Raw genomic sequence first — 20,247 nt, forward strand, 5'->3', positions numbered from 1 at the left:
AAGATGTGATTTTGAATAAATCTTGCTTATGATATTACTGCTATTGAGAAGCGTTGTGAAATACCAGAAAACCATTGTCTCAAATATTTTCCCTGGGTGGGTGTACTAACCGCTAGTCCACCAATGTTCTGGTGATAATGCGCTTCTGTGCCTGAGAAACATGGGCCCAATTGCGTCATTGACAGGGCGCACATGTGCAGGTATAATGACCACTGTTGAATGACTAGGACGGCCTCCCTCCACTAACGATTGTGATTGGCCCTTATAGCGGATTCGGCAGCGGATTCCAATGGAATTTGTCAGCTTTTGCCAGGTGGAAAGGTCAGGCAGATTTCATAGGAGTCCATTGGTTGAAAGCCAGAATGAAAATACATGCTACCGTTAAACAAGGTGTTTTTTAGGTGGAGTAGGGTAACGTAACAGTCATGATGTTTCCATTCCGTGCTGCCACTCCACAAGCATTGACAAAGCCAATAGTTTGGCCTTTGTTTAGGTATGTGAAAAGCATTTGCTAGGTACCAATATAATTTTACTACGTGGCCATACAAGTCTAGCAGCTGAAAAATGATGTGATTACCTGGACATTTGACAGCAGTGCTTGGCAAGTGTCTACTTAATACCTACACATAAACCACAACTGCTGGCTTTGTTAATGCTGCTTTTTAACAGGACTTCATTGCAAGGAACAGGTAATAATCAAGTGTCTGATGACACACTTGCTTAAGACATGTTTATTACATCACTAGCCATTTTTACGGCTACAAGTAAGCTATTAACTCTCAGCAAACTGCTTAGGAAAAGGACTGGCATGCTAAGGTTTGATGTTACTGCTTCATAGAGTGAGCTCAAAAAGATCCCAAGGAGGATGTGTTTAGGGCGGGGAGTGACCGGCAGTGGGAGGAATGGCCATAGAGATTAGCATGGCCATGGGCAGTCAATGAGTGGGTAAATAAACAACGCACAAAAGCTGTTTATCCCTCCTTATATGCCATCTCCCTCCTACCTGTACTCAAATGCAAATGTTTCGACTTATAAGTGGCGCTGAAGTGCCACCTAATAGCTCAAACTAATGAAAGACCCACATACGATTAAAGAAGGCTCAAGGCAGCCGTAACACATACATGTTTTTCTTAACATCTACTTTAATGATTCATGGGACTTGTAAAATGAGCCTGAATACCTCTACCTATCATGTTGTTTGATCTAGCAGTACAGACTACTTGTATGGGGCTCCTGCACACTGCATTATTTAGCAAAGCTGGGTTGGAGGAACTACATTGATCGCAAAAAGAGAAAGCTTATTTATTATTTGTATTTACTTGAAATTTAAAAAGGTGTATTTGCGTACCTTTTCCTAGACAATAAAGATGTGTGTATTAGAACAATACTACATTGTGGCATGAAGACACAATGCCATAGAGTAATGATTTTGTGAAGAACTTTGAAATTAAATAATTTAAAAATGGCCTCCTTGTTATAAGGCCAGTTGACACCAGTGTAACATGCTCAACACATGTTTTTGTGTGAAAAGGAAAGCATTTGAAGAATTGTTTTCAATGACAAAAAATCCCAAACAAAGTGTTCTTAATTTTGAAATGCCAGTTCAAGATTTACCTTGCCATATATCAGTGGTCTTCAAACTGGGGGGCTGGCTCCCCTAGTGGGCCCCAAAAGATGTCTGTGGGGACCCAGACTCTTCAAAAAGTGATTAAGATGACTGCTTTAATATATAAAAGGTTTAAGGTCGCTACTTTTAATAGAAAATATAAGCAGTAGATAATCTGCTTATATTTAAAAAAAGCCTGCCCCCCTGCCCCGGACATCCTTTGGGCCAACTCCTAGGTGGGGGATGGCCCAGAAACAATATTTTTACTCTCAGGGTTGGGGGGAGAGGGGCTCGGTATGAACAAGTTGGAATACCATTGCTGTGGTATTCAAACATGTTCATACCGAGTAGTATATACTCATACTAAAACAAGGTGTATTTCTAAAGCAAAACCTATGCACATGCTTAATTACCCCATCCAGGAAATATACCTGTTTAGAATGTCTATACATTACGGTTAATCTTCACGTCTTTTTTCTACCGTTTACCAAATTTGATGCTGAAAAGGGATTGATTGGGCTAGATCCTAGAACCAATCCATGTCAAACTCTGTAGGATAACTATCCGATGTGAAAGTGACCTTGGTGTACTAAAATCCCCCTAACTCCAAAAGGGCTCATAAAGTCTGTGTGTAGACCGGGCTGAAGATGATCCACTTTCCTTTTTTTTTCTTTCACAAATCTTATGTCTGCGAGAAAGTGGACAGAGAGATGAACTGCAAGAGAAATGCCACCTATTCCCTTAAATCCCAGGCACGTCAGCGGAACCAAAAGAAGGAGCAGCGTGAGAGATGAGAAAGCAGAGAGGGTCCCGCAAGCAGGGGTGGGAAGACCTATAGGGAACTCTGGAGCTTTCCCACTAGGCCCCTGCACCCTGGACCCCTTTTGTGTTGTAACCTATTTTATTTCTACATGTTCTCATAGGAAAAGGGTTAGGCTTGCTGAAAATGTGCAACATGGGGCTCCCTGCCCACAAGGGCCAGAAGAACTGCCTCCAGACAAAGCAGAGCAAGCAAAGCCAGGGACTAGACAAGGAAAGAGGCAAACGAAGGCCAAGGAGTAAAGATGGAAGTTGGGGTTCTAGACCCAAGGCTCAAGCGAGCCTTGGCAAGTCAATATTTGAAAGATAATAATTCGGAGGAAAAGCTTGATGTTGGGGAACTGAGCACCAAGGCCCATAGCAATTTAGGACTCAGTCATTCTGAGAACGCTGCATGTTGGAAGACTGAGTCCTGAGCCCCAGAGCTATGTGAGAGTCATTAATTCTGAGATAACGCTGCCTGTTTGGAAACTGAGGAATATGTGCAACAGCGATTTGATGGACGTTCCTTCTAAGACAATGCTACATGTTAGAAACTGAAGCTTATGTCACATAGTGATTTGAGAAGCAATGATTCTGAGTTTCAATGCTGGGAAAATATGTCACAAATCCCAAAGAGATATTAGAGACCATGCAGCATATTTTGAAACTAATTCCTAAGCCCATTAGCAGTTTGAGAGGTATTAATTCTGAGATAACAATGCTTGTCTCGAGACTTCAAATTCACCTCTTCTATTAGCTGGTTGTTTACTCTTTATTTTCTGATTTGGATTCTGTTGATGAGTCGCTCCCTCTAAATGGCAAATTTAATGCATATATCACTACTATATTATTATTATTATTATTTTTATTTCAGTGTTCATTAGGTTGCCCGGAGTCTGAGCTCCCGGGCCACACTCCCATGAACCGTTGGCGTGCTGCACATGTACAGCTCCCTGATGCTTCTCTTGGCCTCTCTGCTGCTGCTTCACCATCACCGCTACTGCCTCTACTTCTGACACAATTTTATTGGGATTTCTTTTATACACCTTCAGCCCTTTAACAGGCTGCAGGTGCGATTGTGCAATCATCCGACCCGACCTTCATTATGGGGACATGCCTGACCTCTACAACTCTCAGCCGGCGTCTTCCTCATCCCAGTACGAGAGTGGTAAAAGCACCTAGTCGTCATTACTCCTGGTTGCCTCATCTTCACCCCAGTACCGTTATTGGTTATATATGAGAAAGTCAGGGAAATTGACTCACAATAACCCATGAAGGTGAGGGAAGGGTTGGGTTGGTCGTTAGTAGAAAAAGGGGAATACCATGTCTGTCCCAAGGGCATCCCACTCCCAGTCTGCAAAGAACCTCCACCCAGGTGATCCTCTTTCGCTTGTCAACCCCCAGGGTCAGGATCCAAAAGAAATGACCTTTCCCTCGCCACTTGCACAGACCCATGGGGAATAGAATTGAGAATACCCCCCCCCCCCCCGGTTTCTCACAGTACTTACTTCAAACTCAAACCCTTATCCCCAAAGCCCTGACACAAATGGTGTCTAAATTGCTATTTTACCATCAACCAATCTTTTCATGTCAATGCGATCAATGCAGCAGATACCTCATTCTGCTCATTTGATTGTTGCTATCCCCTTCTAGGTGAAGCAATATGGAATAACCTTTTCTTGTTGCTTATGAATATGGCCCCATGATGATTATTGTAACCACGAAGCATGTCAGACCATGTTCTGTTCTTCTCGAATACTCATGTTTTATGGTTGCAATCTTTTTTTTTTTGAACTGTTTATAAACAAGAATTATTTTGTAAAGGATTTTTAAGAGGGAGCATTTCTGCAAAGATAATCCCCCCACATGAAGGCAGTGTGCAGAGGCGAGCCAGGAATGTGGGGCGTTTTATAGGGTATGGCTGACAAAGTTTAGTACTTTATTGAAAGGAGCAAATAATTAGAGGAGGAGTTCCCCGAAGAGACCAAAGCAATAATGCAACCTGCTAAGGATGGCACTGTATATAAGTGTTTTGGAGTGTGTGGAAGTTTAGATGGTGGTGGATCATGAAGATGTCTTGCCGAAAGAGCTTGGCAGACTTGGCTGTGGAAGTGATACATTGTTGAAGTTTGGGCTAAATATCAAACAGGACCCAAGACTGTGGGGATCATGTTGGATGGGGTAAAGCAACAAGATGGAATTGATAAAGAAGAAGGTAGAAGCAGTGTGGTGTTTGAGGACGGGATATACACTTCTTCTTTTGATGAGTAATTGCACCTCTGGCAGTACAGCTCCATCCGGTTGTGAGTGGAGGTGGGGCAGTTCGGAACACAACGATATAGGTTTGATTTAAAGGACAGAAGAAAGTTTGAGCGTGTTTGGCAAATAGTTGATATGAGAAGCCACAGGGGGTGATACGTTTTCCAAGAGAGAAGGTGCATAATCTAAATGAGAAGGCACTGAAGACAGAGCTTTGTGGAACTCTAGCCAAGTGGATGTGATAGTGGAGGTACTATGTTTTCACCAGCTGGAGAGCCAAGTAAGATGTGGCTCATGCAAGGGCAGTGTCCCCATAGCTAAGAGGAGAGAAAGTCTGGAGGAGTAGCAGAAGATCAACGGTGTCAAAGGAGGTAGATCCATCTTGTAAGATAAGGATGGAAGTGAGGTGACGGCAGCAACCAATGGTGAGGATGACGCCATGTGAGAGAGTGCTTCTTTCCTGGACTGTCTGATGTGGAATCCATATTGGAGAGGATCATTAAGTCGATTGGCTTTCAGGTCGGCAGTGGAAAACCAAATTTACTTGGACTTGGGAGTATTGGAAACTAATAAGGACCAGTCGATAGTTGGCTGGGATATTGGGGTCAGATGAAGTTTTCCTCAAGATCGGAATGAGTACAGTCTTTTGGAATCAGGCTGAGAAGATACCAGTGTAAACCGATCAAGAGTGTAGATAGGTGTAGGTGGACAGAAGGGAGAGTACGGCAGAGTATCATGCGTCTTGAAGTTCTTGAAGGGTAAGTATTTGGTCACCAGTTGAGAGAGTGGAGAAGGACTGGGCTGAAAGGTTTAAGTACTGACTGGAGGGCATAGATACATTGGGCCTCATTACACGGTAGGCGCTAAAAAATGTGATTTACCGTCATGGCGCCATTAGCGTGTCCGCCATCGTAGGAGACCGCTAATAGCGTCACATTACGAGTTAGCGGACACGCGCATAGGGCCATGACGGTAAATGACCCCACCGCCATGGCGGAAAAGCACCTTACCGGCTCCGACCAAAGTGCTGATAGCACCTCCGCCCTCATGCTGCACGCTATTAGCGGCCACCGCTGTTAGCGGTCACTGCTATTAGCGGTCACTGCTATTAGCGGTCACCGTAAAACACCGGAACCGGAAATAGCGTCATCGCACCGGAACGGGAAAGAGCCCGGCGGCCATCTTTAAAAACACAATCCATTGCCATCCCCTGCACTCAGGACCTGCAGCAACACCACGACTGGCAAAACCACATCCCAGAAGAACAAACAATGCCCAAGGCCCTAAAGAAAGCCGATGCGCGCCAGCGCAAAGAACGCTTCTCAAATGAGGAATTGAAAATGCTGGCAGACACCCTGGCTGCAAATGCAGAGGTAGTGTTCGCTAGCGACATGCGGCGCCCGGCACTCCTGAGAAAAAAGGAAATCTGGGCTGAGGTGGCGCAGAAAGTCAGTGCGGTGGGCTCCACCCCCCGCACCGTAAAGGACGTGCGCAAGCGGTGGGATGATCTGCGCCTCCGTGTACGCAGCATTTTATCGGCCAACAGGAATCTGGCCATGGGCACAGGAGGCGGAGGTGGATCCCCGATGAAGATGCAGGAGTGGGAGGAGACATGTGCCAGCACCATTGGCATAGAATCCATCGAGGGAGTGGGCCGAATGGAGTGTGGTGTGGCAACAACGTCAGACGGAGGTGAGTGACCACGCAAGACACAGCAATGCCAAGCATGAGTCCCTCCCCTAAATGTGAATTGGGAATCAGCTAATGGATGGGGTCATCACACACACATGTACACAACCCTGCATATATGCCCTGCACATCCCCACACAACCACATGCATGCAGCACCTCACACACGTGTCACCCTGACACATGTCCGGATGACCCACCCATCTGGCCAACAACCTGCAGGCCCAAAGTAGATGTCCAAATCCAAAGAACTGCAGCAACAACAACATATGCATGATGCACGTTGACCCATCACTGATGTTATCCCTGTCTTGCTCCCCCACAGGGTCACAATCTGACAGTGAGGAGCTGGACGCTGCAACGCAGGCCCCACCACCCAAAAAGCAGGCCAAGGGAAAGGATGCAGGCACCAGGCCCAGTACATCGAGGGGCACTGGGATATCTGGAGTGGCCCAGCGTACAAAAGCCACCCACGCAACGACCACACCAAGGGTCGAAATGCCATCCGACACTGTGGCAGCACCCCCACCACCCACCCCCACCACTCAGGAGCCAGTGCCAGAAGGCACGCCGTCCGCAGCCAATAGCTCCGTTGGGGAAGCAGCAGCCACGGCACCTATGAGTGATGTGGACGACCCATGTCCGACACCGGAAGGGCAGCGTACACCCAGCCCCCAGCTGTCCCCACTCCACAGCCCATGCAACACATCCAATGGCAACATCCATGAGGTGCATGCCGGAGATGCAATGGATGGGTCATTCAGTCCCGTGGCGAGCTCACCTGATGTCGGCCACATGCAGCAAGCTGCGCCGAGGAGTAACAGGGGCAGGGCCGCAGACGACACCATGAGCCTGATACGCCAGCGCCAGGAGGAGCTCAATGCCCTGGTTGCCCGGCAAGTGAGCGAGGCTGCCTCGACCAGGGAGGAGATCCGGGGGTTGTCAAGGGACATGAAAGCTGCCATGGACAGCAACACGACGCGCCTATGTGAGGAGATGGCCGCTGTGAGGCAGGTCCTAACGCGCATTGCTGAGGCGATGGAGAGCATGCGTCACTCACAGGGAGCAGATCAACCAGCCACGCCCTCGTCTACTAGCTCCGACCAGACAACCATCCTGCGCAGGTCCAGCCGGTCCTTGCGGCGGTCAGACTCACAACCCCCCAATGGTGGTAGTGGAGGAGGGAAGTAGGGCCAGCCTGTCCCTGTTGACACTTGGGAACTAATGCAGCACTGATGTGCACACCATGTTCGGTGGAGTTGTGGGGGAAGGGGGGTGAGGGTGTTTGGGGGAGTTGTGGGGGGAGGGGGGTGAGGGTGTTTGGGGGAGTTGTGGGGGGAGGGGGGTGAGGGTGTTTGGGGGAGTTGTGGGGGGAGGGGGGTGAGGGTGTTTTGGGTGGAGGGTACATGCACGTTTGAATGTCATAATGCTCAATACAGACGTAATGGCATGGATAATCACATGACTGGACATTGATAATTGTGTATGTGTGTTTTATTGTTGAAGGGTGCACTGTGATTATGTCCTCCATACACCCCGTGCCCTGAGCTGAACACCAATTGCACCCTCCTAATCCATGTGCATCAGAAACAATGGTCTATCATGTGCTGCCGCACAGCACGTCCCTCATGGGCATCGCCACCTGCATGACCTGCAGCCCCCTCTCCTCCATCCTCATCCCCGTCATCATCCTCAGACGGTGGTCGCAGTTCTATGTCAGGGGGCATTGGCACATTCCGTCTGATACACATATTGTGAAGCATGACACATGCCATGGTGATCTTGGCCACCTTCTCATGCCCGTACAGGAGTGCCCCGCCCGACCTGCTGAGGCACCGGAAGCGTTCCTTCAATAGGCCGAATGTCTGCTCGATCACCACGCGGGTACGGGTGTGTGCATGATTGTAGTCCTCTTCGTGCCTGTTCTGTGGGTTCCGCACAGGGGTAAGGAGCCACCTCTTCAGGGGATAACCTGCATCACCTGCATGGGTGCAACAATGGGTATGTGTAAGTGTCTACATAATGTGGAGCGTGCACATGTCACACAAACAAACATTGCATATTCAACGACATCCACTGATCCAAGCACGCATGGCAATCAGGGTAACTGCAATGTGGGAAGGTGAGGTGGTCCTTGCAAGTGGACATGCACCATGCATGCATACAGCAGGGATTGCCATGTCCCGCCAGAGTTTAAGTGATTTGTGTTTCCTGGCCCTGGCAACGTTAGTGCCACACTGCTAGTACACTGCCATTCCTTAGTTGATGTCCCCATGCTGTTTGATGGCAATTCTGTGGTGGGGTACGGGTGTGCCTCACCACAATGGCTACAGGGGATCCATTTGTATGCACTCATGTGCGCGGACCATTTCTGATGTAGTTCAGCGTACATTTCAGTTGTGATTTTGATATGCATGTTGCTGATTTGTGTAATGGGGGAATGGTGTGTTGTGCGGTGTGCATGTTGTTTGGAATGGCCTGTTTGGCGTAATGGATTGATATGTTTGCCGTGGCACTCACTTCCGGCATGTGGTTTTGTCTCTGGTCCATTGTGGGCTGCCTCACTGTACAGTGATGCAAATATGTATGTCCATTCTTCTCATGACACAAGTTCACGCACAGTTGGAGTATGCATCTCCCCCCCCCCATTCACGCCCAGTTGGAGTATGCATCTCCCCCCCCCCATTCACGGCCAGTTGGAGTATGCATCTCCCCCCCCCACTCACAATCCACATCACACTGACATGTGGTCAGCCTGCTACTCACCAAGTAGCCACGAACGTTGTCCAGCATGTCGCTCCATGTATCGTGGTATTGTCGAGTTCCGCAGGACCATTGCATCATGGGTTGAACCGGGATATCGGGCACAGCAATGTGTGATGATCTTATTGGAGTCACATACCATTTGGACGTTGATGGAGTGGTATTGCTTTCTGTTACGGTACACTACCTCATTGGCATGTGGGACCACCAGTTCTACATGGGTACAGTCGATGGCCCCAATGCAACTTGGGATGCCTGCCAGTGTATGGAAGCCTACTTTGGTGTTGGAGATCTCCTGGGCAGTCCGTGGCATGTATATGTGTTGACTTGTGTGCTGCAGGAGGGCATCGAGCACCTGGTTCAGTGTGCGTGAGAATACTGGTTGTGATATGCCATGCATCTGACCTACCGTATGCTGGTAGGTGCCTGTGGCCAAGAAGTGGAGCACTGTTACTACCTTCAGTAGAGGGGGGATGGCAGTACGGATGTCAATGAGACTCACAATGTCGTTGTATATCATGTCTACTATGGTGGTGATGGTATCCCAGTCCAGACGGTACAGGGTGTGTATCTGCTCAGGGGTTAGGTTGACTGGACTGGCTCTGATCCTGGGAATTGGTGGCTGCCTCTGTGGTATCACTAGGTGCACTGGTGGTGCTTGCTGCGCCTGTCTTGCCCTCCTCCTCCTGCGTCTCCTCTGTGCTGCCTGTTGTTGTAGCTGCTGCACAGCAATCATGTCCTCTAGCCCATGTAATGCTGCTAGTATTGCATCCATCTTGGTGTGGGAATGGGTGTGGGGAGGGGTGTGGTGTGCTCTTTTGTGCTGCCAGTCTCCATTGCCTCCACCTGTGCTGATTTTGTCCACCTGTGGCAGGTTGGAACTCTGCTGTGCTCTTTTAACGTGTGGTTCGCGATGCCGGTATTAGCGCCTTGCCGGTAAGGGTTCTTTGGGTCTAGTACATGCCGGTATTGCCATGTACGCATGGCTCGTGATGCCGTGATATTAGCGCTATGCCGCTATTTCCGGTCTGAGGGGCCGCGCGCTCACGGACTTGCCGCTAATAGTGCCACCGTACTTTGCGGTGCCGCTAATAGTGGTATGTCCGGGTCGTGATTGGGGAGGGGATTTACCGATATCGGTAATCCCTTACCGGTAACGGTATGTCCCTACCGCCTACCGTGTAATGAGGCCCATTGTAAGGATCTATACTAAAATGGGATGTTATCGTGTCGAGCTACCTTCCAATTTATGTTGATAAGCACAGTATTATAATGACCAAATATCATAGGTAGGAGGGTGAAGGCATGGTTGCAATCAATAACCCAAGCCCTAGGTCATACATAGTAAAGTTAAACCAATGTGACTAAAACACATGCGCTCCTGAACTCCCCCAAAACATTTTTTTCAAAACCAGAGCCTGTAATGAGTAATGTAGTAGTACCAATAAACATTCAAGTCTCTAGTTGTAAAGAAATACGCAACAATTTGCTTGCTTCAGTCTTTTTGCGTCATTGGCACGCTGCACCCAAACACTGGAGGAATGCAGAACCAGCCACATGTCATTGTCAAGAGAGCAGAGATAATTTGAGCACACCGGATTACTGCGGAAGTATGAATGGGAACTGTTTCTCTTACATTAAACAAAGACTCAAGTTACAGATGTCCTTGTATAGGTTTTTGAGCACTGTAGCCAAAGATCGGATGGGCATTTCGAAACTGGGTCTATTGAGGATACAGCCTGTTAAAGGCACTGTGTTGATTTAACACTAGCCCTGATGAAGACATGTGTCAGCGGCTATTCTGTAGACTATAAAACAAAAGCCTTAGACTTTGATCTAAATCATCTTGTTGTGTATTTCTTTACAACTAGAGATGTTTGTTGGTACTTGACCTATATTACACATTACAGGCTCTGGTTTTGAAAAAATGTCTTGGGGGAGTTAAGGAGCGCATGTGTTTGAGTCACATTGGTTTAACTTTACATTGTACTGATGACTGCATAGCGTTGATGATTTTGGTGTAGTAGAACCACTTGGCAGAGTCAAGGGCAGTGGTGAGGGTAAGGAAGGGTTCTTTGTAGGAGGCAGGGAGAGATGGACAGTGGGAGTCCCAACAGTGGAGCAGATGGAGTTGAATGGGTGTGCTCAGCTGGTAAACAGCTGTGGAGATTCTAGGTTGAGGACATAGGAAAGATGGATGGAAGGAGCAAACAGCCCCAAGGTAGGTGCCATTCTAATGTCGAGTTCAAGTCCAGAAAGAACTAGTAAATGGAGTTAGTGAGAGGCGGAGAAGGAGTTTAAAGTGAGGGTCTGACTTGATCAAGATATGGGATCATGGATTTAGGTTTGAATGTATGTTTATCGATAGATGAGGATTTGGTGGAGAAGTGGTGGAGAGACAGGTCTGGTGATGGGCATGTAGGAGTGGTTGGAAGGAGAGGTATTATTGGAGATGGCAGTCACATTGATGGAGGAGGAGAGGAAGGCAAGGTCAAGTGAGTGGAGTGTGAGTTGGCTGCTCATGGAGGACATCAGGCAAGAGGTTAGAGTGTGTGGAATCCAGCTGGTGTCATTGGGCCTTGGCCATGTTTGGGAGGTAGAAGTCTCACATGAACATGGCTGGGAAAAGATTCAAGTAGGAGGTTAAGGTCCTGGCAGAAAGGGTTGACGGGAACATGGGGCAGTAGAAGAGGGGGTAAAGTTAGAGATGTACAGTGTGCTGGGCAGGGGTGTTGCTAGGTCTGGAAAAGATCCAAGGCTATGCTAATTCTGGGAATGTTGGGACTGGGGGCTAGCTAGCCTTTTTGGTTGTAACCCCTGAGCTTCTATCCAGTGCTACAACCCAAAGACCCAGGGCTATAGCCCCCTCAGCCACCGCCTAGCAACGCCTCTGGTGCTGGGTGGGCTGGCTTTGTTGATCATTATGTCAACCAATCCACTATCCTTAGGTGACAAAAGTGGGATAACATTGTTGGTTGGCTGTGCAACGCTACAAGAATATCATTTCGTTCTACCTTCCCAAGGATAGAATTTTGGCTGTGCATCTGAAATTTAGAATTTGTTTTTTGATGCATATGTATTTTCTGCTCGCCTGGGAGGTTAGAAGAGATCATATAATTCTGAATACAATGGTACAAAGTGAGAAAGCAGGGGGAAATTGACTAATGGCATTCAATTGAATTCTGATTTCATGCCACTGAAGCTTCAACACTGCTCCTGAACAGTCCTGATGTAGCAGAATCTGTTTCTCAAAGGTTCTTAATTTCCCAGGGCTTTTCCAACTTTCCTCTGTCAGTCTCTTTGCTTTCTTAAGTTCTAGCACCTAGATGCCTGTTGGCTATGTGTGCTTTATAAATGTAAAAATAAATAAAATAAATAAATCAGCGTGTGGCCACTGCGCTCCTTTTACAGGTATGTCCACTAGTGTTGAACAGCAAGTTAATAGTTTTTTTTTATCTCTATGACATAAATCTTTCTTCAATGTCTATGAATGATTTGCATTACTGTTTCCTTTCCCTTGTTCAGTACTATAGATACTCTGAGGAACTGTACACCCAGTTAGTGTGCTCCTGGACTGACTTGGAGCACTTTTTATTTTCATCTCTAGCTTGCAAAGACCTATGGCAACATTTTCACCGTGTGGCTGGGGCATACACCGCTGATCATGCTGAATGGATGCCAGACAGTCAGAGATGGTCTCATTTCCCACTCAGAGGAACTTTCAGGACGACCTACGACCGCTGCTTTTGATGAACTTTCAAAAGGCAAAGGTAAGTAGATCTTTCTGGACAGAAATACTCCATAAGACTGAAACGCCCCAGGGCAGCCCAAAAGCTAACAATGGAAAAACAGGGTTCACCATTTAGTTTGTCGTCGTTGATGAAAGTATATCTATCAATCAATGAATCTTCATTCTAATTAACTATACATTGGTAAAGCTTCTACCTTGGAATCACTCTTTCACAGATGGCAACTGATTGTCCTCACATCCTGAAGGTCAATGCAGGCAACACATATAGGTATTTGTGTAAGTCATACTTTATTAAGCAGAACACAAGGTTAAGTGCAAGGGGACATTTCCAGATGTTGTGGTATTCCAGTGAAGGCAGGACAATGTGTTGCTGCCACTTTTTGTGTCAAGGAAACATGGCTGATTCAATGTTGTACTAGGTTTCCTTCACTAAAAGACAATAATGGTAGCCTGGGCATGGTGGGGCTGTAATAATGTATTAACACAGACCAGCAATGGGAGTTAAAACATTTAATATACCATGGTCTATTCTATGAGGGATTAAGGTAATGCTTTAGTCAAACTTGAATGCATTGGCTAAAGATATCATTTGGACATGTGCAGCCCCCCCTGATCAGCTTCATGAAATGTATAATAGACGTTGGAGATCCTACACACAACATTACTCGATGACACAAACATTTTGAAAGGAGACTTTAATGACTGCCTACTTGCAGGTTAACTGAGCGATGAAAGACTGAGGAACCTACATGAATTCTGGTGAGTCCCGTAAAGATGCAAAAAGGAATTTGGCAGGGGGATAAACGACTATATTTTACTAATAGGTTAAACTTGTGTTGTAATCAAAGTTGAGGTCTCAGCAGATGACACAGGAGGATTTAGGACAGATTATCAAAGATCCTTTCCAGTTACTCTTGATCTAGCTTATAAATTCACTGGTCACCTCACTTGGGCTAGTTTAGCCCCCAACTCACGTGCAGGGAGAATAAATAGCTTCAATGCACTCACCCAAAATGCTCCCACTCAGAATAGCAAGCAGGACACAGTACTTATTCTCTTACACATGACACATTCACAGATCACACTCCCTGCCAACAACTCAGTCACTAGAGCCAGCACTCTTCCCATTTTTACACACCAAGAAGTGCTAACAGATATGCCCAACAACTTGTGTTTTTTATATTTGTTTAAATGGAACTGCATATACCAGGATAAAAGATCTTTGTAAGTCAAAAGCTCTATTCCACTAGCCCACTACTGATTATCTCTATATTTCAATCAGAGAAGCTGTACTATGGAACTGAGTCCTAAAACAAGCTACGACCATCATCCATTTAAGTATAATAGTTATGTAAGATACTAGACAAGATAAATACTAACATGTGATCGGGTTATTCTTGCAGTTAAGAAAGGGTTTCATATAAGGTGGACCCAACATGCACATACCTATTGAATCTGCATTTAATCTTTTACCAAATACTTTTGTCCAGAAATCAAAATATGAAGAACCTGAAGCACCTTGAGTCTTTCTGGAGAGAGATTAAAAGGGCAATTTATAGTATCTTAAGTGAGCGGAAAAGAAGAAATAAAACAATTGGCTTCCTGTAAAAAACAACACATAGGTAGTATTTACTGAAAGTTAAGTTTGCAAAAAAGAGTTAACAAATACTCTAAAAGAGAGAAAGGACAAACAAAGTGATCAGACGTGGATCGAGCTACTAAATGCCAGGAATGCTAAATAGTTTTGGGTTTGCATTGCTAAATGAACAGAATTGTCCCAAATGCGATTCTTAATATTACAGACCTGTACAAGGTCCCATTACACACAGATTGCTGCGACAAGTTTAAGAAGTTCAAAGATCCTGGAGCTGTCACACGTGGTCTGCAAATGAGGTAACTAGAACACACCCTTTGCAAGCTAAATGAACTGATGGAAGCCCCACTAGTGTGTTGCAGCAGACTGTGAGAAAATGTCCCAATATATACGGACCAATAGAAGGAGGCGGTTGTTTGGGTAATGGTATGGCCACTTTTTGATAATTTGAAGGAGTGGTGCAAGAAAAATAAACCCTACCACTCAAAGAAACGGTATCCAGTGATAATGTTGCCTGTGGAAATGTCACCATGAGGCAATGTTTACTCAAATCTGCACACTGATTACAATTAAGCACTTTCCCAAATATTCAAGGACTGGAGTTTAGAATAGTAAATAATACAAGTCCTAGAATAAATTGGGAAGGATTATTACAAGGCAGGAAATCAAGATATCTCTGGCAACACTTTGCAGGTTACATTTTCACATAGAACTGAAGACACTGCTTTTTAAGAGACAGAATCCACCTCGTACAATTGTTTAGCATCAGGAAGATGAAGTGAACAATAGTTCTAAAAGAAAAATAGGCATTTATTCTGTACGTTATCTATTTCATTACTGCATTCACCCCAGCAGTCCAGGTCCCATTATGGCTTAAGTTACATACATGGGGTTTCCTCAGTGTCCTTGAATGCCTTTTAGTAGAATTGCAACTTAATGTTGTAGCCACATTACTTCTGAAATAATAACATATAACGGCTGAAGCAGAGATGTATTTTATCTTCTTTTGCCTTTTATTATTTATGTCTATTGCTATACTGGAAAGCCCACAAAGATGAGTGTTTCCTCCTTTGCTGGGTACAGAGCAAGTGTAAAACAGAATTAAAACAAGGCTGTGAACGATGGGCAAAAACAAATGAAACTGAAACCGAGTTGGAAAATTAACTTTGTATCAACAGTCAGACTAGGTGATTACCACATCCAGCTATAAAATACAATCAATTATATTTAGCGTTCTGGAATTAAGAATGATGACAACTAAAAAAAGTATCTTTGGTCAAAAACATTTTCCCCTTTTTTCTTCTCTTATTTTCCTTAAATCTTTCTTCAAAATATTCTTTTTTTATCTTTCCAAAATGTATCCTGTTGGTTGTGTGGGATGTTTTAACCCAGTAGTCCAGGCCCTGCAACATTCCTGTGCATTGCTTGCATCAGGAACATCCGAATGGCCGCCGGAAAGCATGCTGCTCACTAAAAATCACCCAAAAGTGCGCAGTAAAAATCTGAAAAATAGGCCGCCATCCACTTTTGCCTATCTCAGTGTTAACACAGGAGACCACTGCCAAAATCCACCATTGGCTGCCCACAGAGCAAGGCTGATTGCAAAAGAAACACAGAGCTCTGTGGAAATCTGTTTTTTTCTTGGTTGTCAAATTTGCAAAAATCATGGCTCACAAACCACCCAAAAGATCCAACATCCTGTTGGGTGTTGAACATCATTCTACTTCAAGAATCCACATAAATATAATGTCAGCAGAAGTATATGTTATCTGAACAAAGTCCACTTTTGAAGATGGTTGCTGGAAAGAAATATGTCAAAAATGGGTGCAATACCATTACTCACCTCTGTCAGAAGCTAGCGATTTTTAAAACCTGTCATGTGTAAAGTTGGACATTGTACTCAAAGTATGCCAAAGAAAGATTTGCCGTCAGAAGCCTAAGAGGTGGAGACAATTCAAAACTATATTTTGAAAGGGCTTGAATTAAGAAATTGGTTGATGTATTTGTTAAAAATGTAAGTTATATTTTAGGACAAGACAATTTCAGACATTGGGTTTAAAAGTTAAAGTTTCCCACACTGAGCTTCAAACACATTCCACACCTCATCCCAAACAAAGGAATCTGTTCCCCTGTGCTCTGCTGAGTATCTGACAGGCAAGTGTGAAAGGAAATGGGAGGGGCACTCTGGCTGTTGCTCTGGGAAAGAGACAAAGAACTCCTTTGAGCTGAATGAAAATGCTAATTTGGGTGTGACTGACATCAACTGCCCTGGCAGGAAGAAGACCATGTGACTCTCTGACTCAGCCAAGCTTTGGAGGCGGGCCAGACTGAAAATGTGGATTTGAAACTGGACTAAATATATGTTTAAGGAAAAGTACCGAACTGACAAAAATATGAAACTTACAGATTATTAAAATGGAAAAATTCACTCACAGTTTAAAACTAGTCTGGAATCTGTGTGACGTTCAGAGACTGAACCACGTAATTTTTAATACTTTAGCTATTGTGATTATGCTAGGAACATGAAAAATTACAGGAATATGCCCAGAGGGTATGTGCATGTATGTATAAAAAACTGTACAGATCCGAAAATGTGTAACCAACCAAAAGCGTGAAATATTGTCATTTATGAACCAAAACTCGTAGGAAGATAAGATTTGGACAGAAACGTACCTTAGTCAATCTGTCATGTAATTATGTATTATTAACAAGTTGTGCATATTGAAAATATGTTTTTGGGAAAAATAGATTTTCTGGGTAAACGCAAAGGAGAGGTTCTTCCCTAGATTGTAAATGGCAGCATCACTCTGACACATCATGACACACTGTTCCTTTCTCAAATCAGGGGACAGGGATTTCTCTGACCTATCAGATCCTTATAGGGTTGGGCATAGACAATCAGCCTTCCTACCCACTTTGGAAAATGGATAAATAGGGACTGTTGAGGACCCAGAGACACACACTTTCACTAATCACTGATCCACTGGCGAAGCACCCTGCAGGAAGATCCAGACTCCAGAACCTAGAACCAGACTCCAGAATTCTGAAGCAGAAAGGTCCAACCCAAAAAGCTGAACCCTTTTTAGCAGGCCTTTAAAATCTTGTAACCTGATTTAATCCCTAAACTTCCACGGGGCCTAACCAATTCAACAGCCTGGCTGTGCTGTGTGGCTACCTCTGGCCAAGAACCTGTTCTAGAACCCAAGATCCAGACCAGTCGAGCAGAGCTGTAACCCAGAACCCGGCAGATCCAGTCCTAGAGGCTGCAGAGATCAGAGTGCTGAGAGCAGAACCAAGCGCCTGAGACCTGTCCGGTGGCGAGCGAAGTCCAGTCCAAACCTTTGACCAGATCTTTGACGGGTCCATTTGAAACCAGAGTTGTGAGTATTTAGCGTAGAACTGTCCATAGTCATCTCTTAGTTTAAAGTAATCCATCCAACCCATTCCAACATATCCAGACTGCATTGTAGAATCTCTTTTGTCCATTCTGAATCCTTTCTCATCCATCTAATCCTGTGCTAATTGTTAGTGTAAGCCAACCTGTTTGTAATTCAAAGCGCAATTTCATTAGAAATCTTGACTCCTTTTGAGAAAAATCAACCTCTACTAAAACCTCTCTAACCTTTGAACCGTACGTCCTAGAAATGAAATTTAAATGTCATTTTGAAGCTAATATCCTCAGATTTCAAACGAACCCGAAGCCATTCCAATTCCTTATAGTTGTTCCATAATCACGTTTCCCGCATGCAGAAAAGCTGCAGCAAATTTGCATTTGGCTCAATTTCACCACCTGTAAAAACAGCTATTTCTTGCTTTCAACTTCTGAATTTCGTTTTCCATCTGCCAACCATTCAACAATCATTGATAGTGTCTACCTGAACCAATCGAAAGCCACGCTCACTAGTTCTGAATCCCATTTAGTGAATTAAAATCATTTTTAGCATTTTCCCCATTCAATCCAACCACATTTAAAAGCAATTGACCTGTTTTGAAATCATTACTGTTCTCTCTAAGCTTGCTGGGGGGAATCGGGATTGAAATTGCAATTGTTGATTGTTATTCCTGATACTTGTGTGCCCTCATTCATCTTTTCATATTACATATTGGGGGGAGTGACCAACAACAGGGGGAAAGAGTGATTATATTGTCTTTGGTTGAATTCATATCCAGTTTCTTTCTGTGTTGCATTCTTTCCTATCATAGCATTTCCTTGAACTACACAAAGTTATTCTCTGCTACATTATTCTTCCTATTCCTACTCCTAATTGATTAAAGAGATTGTTGATATTGTAATATTACCCATTGCTGATCATTGTTCATATTCATAAGTGTGATATTCAGATATTATCCATACTTATAAAAGTGTGATATGTATATTGTTCAATTCTTCAAATAAATCTTTTAATTTGCAAAACAAATCTATTTCTTGGTTCAGTGAGACCGGGGGAATTCAAAGAGAGGGGCGTTATATAAGGGTACATCATCCAGAATTAAAAGAACTTTTGACATAAAAATATATAAATAAGGGTTTCCATTGGTCATCCCATACTATGCATTGACTTAGTTGGAGTGCTGGGTTAAAATCACTTAGAGATGTTGTAAAATTTGTTTCATATGTGATAGAAATATTTGTTGATGTTAAAAGATTTAATTCATTGGCTAATTTTCCTTGAAGAATCTCACTCAGGATCTCAGATGGGACGAGATTGTGAGAATGGCGCATGCGTTGGCATTCAGATAGGCTCGCAGAGAATTTGTTGAACATTTTAAGAAAAGGTGTAACCAAGAAAAACAACATATTTTTTCTTTGGGAAAGGGAACCTATGCAACATGTTGTTCCTTGGGTTAGAGTTATTGGTGCATTCAATAATTTAAATGCTATATTGTATTTGCTATACTTTTTCAATTCTTAAATACATCAGATGAACAATCAAAATTGTGTGTTGCACAATTATTGAGGTTACTGTTTATTGATAAAACAAAGTCAAATCTTACATGCAGACAATGCTATCTGCTTGGACTTAACACCAGAAGTGCTTCAGTATACACTCTTGTGAATTTCATATCATTGTAAATCACAGAGTCTAAATATAAATCTTAGTAAGATATATTTTTACAATACAATCTATGTATAATATTGAAATGTTTGGCCCTGTCCTAGACGCTACTAGGAAAAAGATTGCTTTAAATATTCTGCGTTTGTTGTGATGGCTTCCATTGAAATCCATTAGCACCTATTTCTGTTTCCTGTGGAAACACCACCAACTTCATTTACCATTTTCAACACTCACAATCCCAGTAAGAGCAGCGGCGGAATACGAGTGGCAAATGGCACGATTGTTCCCCATTCCGGGAGCCCATACAACTCCATTGGGGAGTTGGAACATTGCCCGCTGCTTAAAGTTTTGCTTGCGATAAATTGTCAATCATTTTGAAATAAAGTATAGGAAAGAAAGCAACTGCTCAAAGTATTTCCTCCCCTTTACACTCAAACTGAGATTTTGGCGTTGCAGGAAATTGTTGGTATAGCAGTGGTTGGCGAATTACCACAGCATAACTATTATTTTTCTTGACTGGCCAAAATGTTATGAGGCCCTGCTTATTATTTTTTATGTTGTATGTAGTCCTTCATGTCTTCAATCTAAACTCCCTGCAATGCTCGTCCATAAGGGAGATCACAGGAGTTGGAAAAGGGGTCAGGAGGGCTATTTGCAACAAAAAATGTTAGATGAGTAGCTTTCCACTACGGACATCCCAGGGTTCTGTGTACATTATATTCAAATTG

General features: G+C 44.2%; 1 protein-coding gene across 1 annotated transcript in view; it reads left to right on the top strand.

The window, feature by feature from the left end:
- Nucleotides 1-20,247, top strand: part of LOC138491959 (cytochrome P450 2J6-like) — a 207,434-nt gene that overhangs the window by 36,080 nt on the left and 151,107 nt on the right. Inside the window, exon 2 of the mRNA XM_069618846.1 lies at nucleotides 12,725-12,887. Coding sequence (XP_069474947.1) covers nucleotides 12,725-12,887 — 163 coding nt within the window. The remainder of the gene's footprint in view (nucleotides 1-12,724; nucleotides 12,888-20,247) is intronic.

Source organism: Ambystoma mexicanum, chromosome 10 (assembly GCF_040938575.1).
Source record: "Ambystoma mexicanum isolate Mex_15411 chromosome 10, UKY_AmexF1_1, whole genome shotgun sequence".
In the NCBI taxonomy this organism is placed as follows: domain Eukaryota; kingdom Metazoa; phylum Chordata; class Amphibia; order Caudata; family Ambystomatidae; genus Ambystoma; species Ambystoma mexicanum.